The sequence below is a fragment of the Bison bison genome, unplaced genomic scaffold (assembly GCF_000754665.1).
Source record: "Bison bison bison isolate TAMUID 2011002044 unplaced genomic scaffold, Bison_UMD1.0 scf7180017864375, whole genome shotgun sequence".
In the NCBI taxonomy this organism is placed as follows: Eukaryota; Metazoa; Chordata; class Mammalia; order Artiodactyla; family Bovidae; genus Bison; species Bison bison.
This window is the reverse complement of record NW_011494947.1, coordinates 724,355-727,882: the sequence shown is the minus strand read 5'-3', so window position 1 is coordinate 727,882 and position 3,528 is coordinate 724,355. Positions and strand designations below refer to the sequence as shown.

The 3,528-nt window shown below is 57.4% G+C and overlaps 1 protein-coding gene across 1 annotated transcript in view; it reads left to right on the top strand.

Moving 5' to 3' along the window:
• LOC105000769 (chromosome unknown open reading frame, human C9orf9) overlaps positions 1 to 3,528 on the top strand; it is an 8,372-nt gene that overhangs the window by 2,533 nt on the left and 2,311 nt on the right. The window contains exon 2 of the mRNA XM_010856767.1: positions 1,545 to 1,720. Within this exon, the coding sequence (XP_010855069.1) occupies positions 1,574 to 1,720 (147 nt within the window). The 5' untranslated portion in view covers positions 1,545 to 1,573. The remainder of the gene's footprint in view (positions 1 to 1,544; positions 1,721 to 3,528) is intronic.

The window sequence follows — 3,528 nt, the reverse complement described above, 5'->3', positions numbered from 1 at the left end:
CTGGCCCAGGATGGTGCTGCCAAAAGGGCCCCATGACGTCTGCAGGGCCGCCACCCTGGCTGGTGGGGCACAACGGTAGGGCCCCTTCCTGGCGCAGCCCCTTGACAGTGGCAGCAGCGCCCCGGCTTCCTGTCCCCTGCCCTCCCCAGCTCAGGGATTCACCCCTCCCGCCGTGTCGTGGAGGCCACCCGACGGTCTACTGTCCTCGCATCCCCGATGCCATCTCCTCATCACAGACCGTCATTCCCATCCTGCTGTGCTCAGGATGCTGAGGGGGCCCAGCAGAAACCAAGCCTCCTCCCCACCTGGGACCTGGTGGCATGCCTAGAATGCATCCTTCCCTTCCTCAGCACCCCTGCCCCCCACGTTCTGGCCCCTTCTACTTGCAGCATCTCGCTGGGGCCTTGTCTCTGTGAAGCTGAGCCTGGGCTCCACGTGTGCCGGGGCCTCGTGGTGCAGGGACAGCGGCTGCGGCACCTTCGAGGATGCTGGTGGTGAGACCTCAGGAAACCCAGGACCTAGGGTGTCTCAGGCACAAGCTTGCTGAGAGACCCAGGGTCTCAGCTTCCCCTGGAAGTTAAGGGGAGTTGACCTTCTGAGGTGCCTTCCAGCCCTAACATTCCATAAACCTACGACCCTGGGCACTGGGCACGTGCTCAGTAACACTGTGATGTCATGGAGGGCAGAACCCACTGCCATTTCCACTCAGAAGCAGCTTGGGACGCACTGTGGACCTCCCAGATCACACCGGGAACAGTCCACGAGCGTGCTCCCCATAGCATCAGTGTTTCCAACCTGGTTCCTCCCTGCAAACAGCATGGCGGGGCCAGGAGAAGGCGCCAGTGCCAGGCCTGCCCCGGGAACTGGCAAACCCGAGCTCAGGGCTCCTGCTCCAAGCCCAGAGCTGGTAACCGCACCTCCTCAGACAAGTCGAGAGGGTCCCGGTGCCGACCTCCCCCTGCTTAGCTTGAAAAGAATCCCTAGACTTTCCTACCAACTGTAGAGTGGCAGATGTTTTAAAGCAGTTGGGTCCCAGCTGATGAAACAGATTTTACATGCTGTGACCCATGGGAGGTCATGTGTGTGTGATAGACACCCACAATCTGGAGAAACTGAGGCCTGGACTGTGTCCCAGAGTGTGTGTGTGTGTGTGGTGTGTGTGTGTGTGATAGACACCCACAATCTGGAGAAACTGAGGCCTGGACTGTGTCCCAGAGTGTGTGTGTGTGTGTGTGTGTGTGTGTGTGATAGACACCCACATCTGGAGGAACTGAGGCCTGGAGAAACTCTTGTCTACAGTTAAGGGAAGGAAGTCTTGTTCGCGGCAAAGACTGTGTCCCTGGAGGGTAATGGGGCTCGGGTTGGGTTTGAGTCAAGTCTGGTTGTGTCGCAGCCAGCCAGCCAGGTTCTTGAGCAGGTGCACAGCCTCCCAGGGCCTCGCCTCCCTCTCTGCAATATGGGGATGAAGACTGTCTCCGCTCCCAGGGCTGTGGGAAGCTGCTCAGTGCCCTGGGACCTCAGGACTTTCCTCTTCCTCCGCACAGGCTCCTCCGCGTCCCAGTGAGCAGGTAGAATGATGAATGAAGTAAAAGAGTCCCTGCGGAGCGTGGAGCAGAAGTACAAGATCTTCCAGCAGCAGCAATTCACCTTCATCGGGGCCCTGGAGCACTGCAGGGAGAACGCCCACGACAAGATCCGGCCCATCTCCAGCATCGGGCAGGTAGGCGCTCGCGGGCAGGCGGGGCCAGGTCTCAACCCCTTGCTGGAAAAGTTGGGGAAACCAAGACCCAGAGAGGGCCAGCGTGTGGGTGCAGGGATCAGGTCTCAGATCCTAACTGTGGAAGAAGCCAGGCACTCATTCCCTCACCAACTACGTGAGAAAGCGGCTGAAAGCAGGGGCTGGAGACACCACTGGCCGGGGGTTAAGTCCTGGCTCTGCCACATGCCACCTCTGTGACCTCCGGCCGGTTTCAACTAAAAATGTAGAAAGAGCAGCACGCACCTCCCAGGGCTGTTAGGCAGATTTCACGAGATCATCTGCAAACCCACGCCCCCAGCATCTGGCAGCGTCCTTCATCCCAGGCCCTGGGGCTCAGGACAGGGATGTGTGGTGAACAGATAGATGTACATGGTCCCAGCCACTGGATTCCCCTGGGGTTCAGAAACTATGACCCACCAAGCACATTGCTAAGTCACGTTTGCAAATGATTTCATTTAACCGGAGTCTCCTCTTTGTGTGAGCTGCCGTCCAAGTTTGCCCTGCCAAACGTGGAGGCCTCAAGACTGAAGCAGCCTTCCAGGAAGCCAGGTGCCTGAGAAGCACAGCTCTAGATGGGTCTCTCTCCCACTGAAGAGATGCCACCTGCTAGGGAGTGGGGACCAGACTCAGAACTGCTTAGGAGAAGCACACGGGGCCACAGAGAACAACCCTGGCCCACCAGTATCCTCCAAAAAAAAACTTTAAATTTTTAAAAAAATTTCTCCCAGTTTAACTTGAAATTTTAAAACCCTGCAGAAAAATACCCATATAACCTTCACCTAGTTAGGCCAGTTTGTTTACTATTTAGCCATGTTTATACACACCCTCTTCCCTCTGAACTGTTCAAAGTGAACCGGCTGCACCGTCAGCCCATCCCTCAAAGGCTCAGCCTTCCACGGGCGTGGACAGGTGTTCAGTATCAGGAAGGAGCACCTGAGACGCCCCGCCTCTGCTCAGAATCCCCATCGGGGCTTTGTGACCCCAGCGTGCTCCTTCTTGCCTTTAGGCTCAACAAGGCTTCTGGTAAATAACGGCCCCACCTGGGTTGACTCTCCACCCTGCCCCTGCCCTTCCTGGCCCGGGGTATGGGAAGGCGACCGCCTGCCCCGCACCCTGCGTGCAGTGTCCCCCGGTAGCCCAGTGACACCGCTCTGTTGTAGCTACGCCACAGTGCAGGCTCCTCCCTACCCGGGATCCTGGGGCAGGTGTGCGTGGTGTGTAGGCAGACTGTGGGTGTCAAAAGCCTCTTGCCCCACACAAAGCTGTTGTCCTTGGGAAGGACCATTTGAGGTCGTTGGGGAAAGACATCCCCTAGCGACAAGAAGGCAGCTGGGAGCGGCAGCAAAACCCAGGTTTAGACTTAGAATTTTCTGGGAACCGGAGGGGGTGGAAAACACCCCCTTCCAGCAGATTACTGAGGGCAGGACCACATGGAACGCGTCAGTTACTCCTGCCCAGACTGGAGCCCCCTCCTCCTGTGCCCACGTGGATCTCAGACCCAGATGACTGGGTGTCCGGATGTGGAATGTCCTGAGCTAGAAAGGCCCCCAGGGTCTCCAGGGAAATGAGCTGAAATTAGATCAGCTGCATCACTGTCCTTAGCCTCTTTTGTGGCTTAAGAAAAACTTCAGTTCAGTTCAGTCGCTCAGTCGTGTCCGACTCTTTGCGACCCCATGGACTGCAGCATGCCAGGCCTCCCTGTCCATCACCACTCCCAGAGCCTGCTCAAACTCATGTACATTGAGTCGGTGATGAAGAACTTCCCTCTG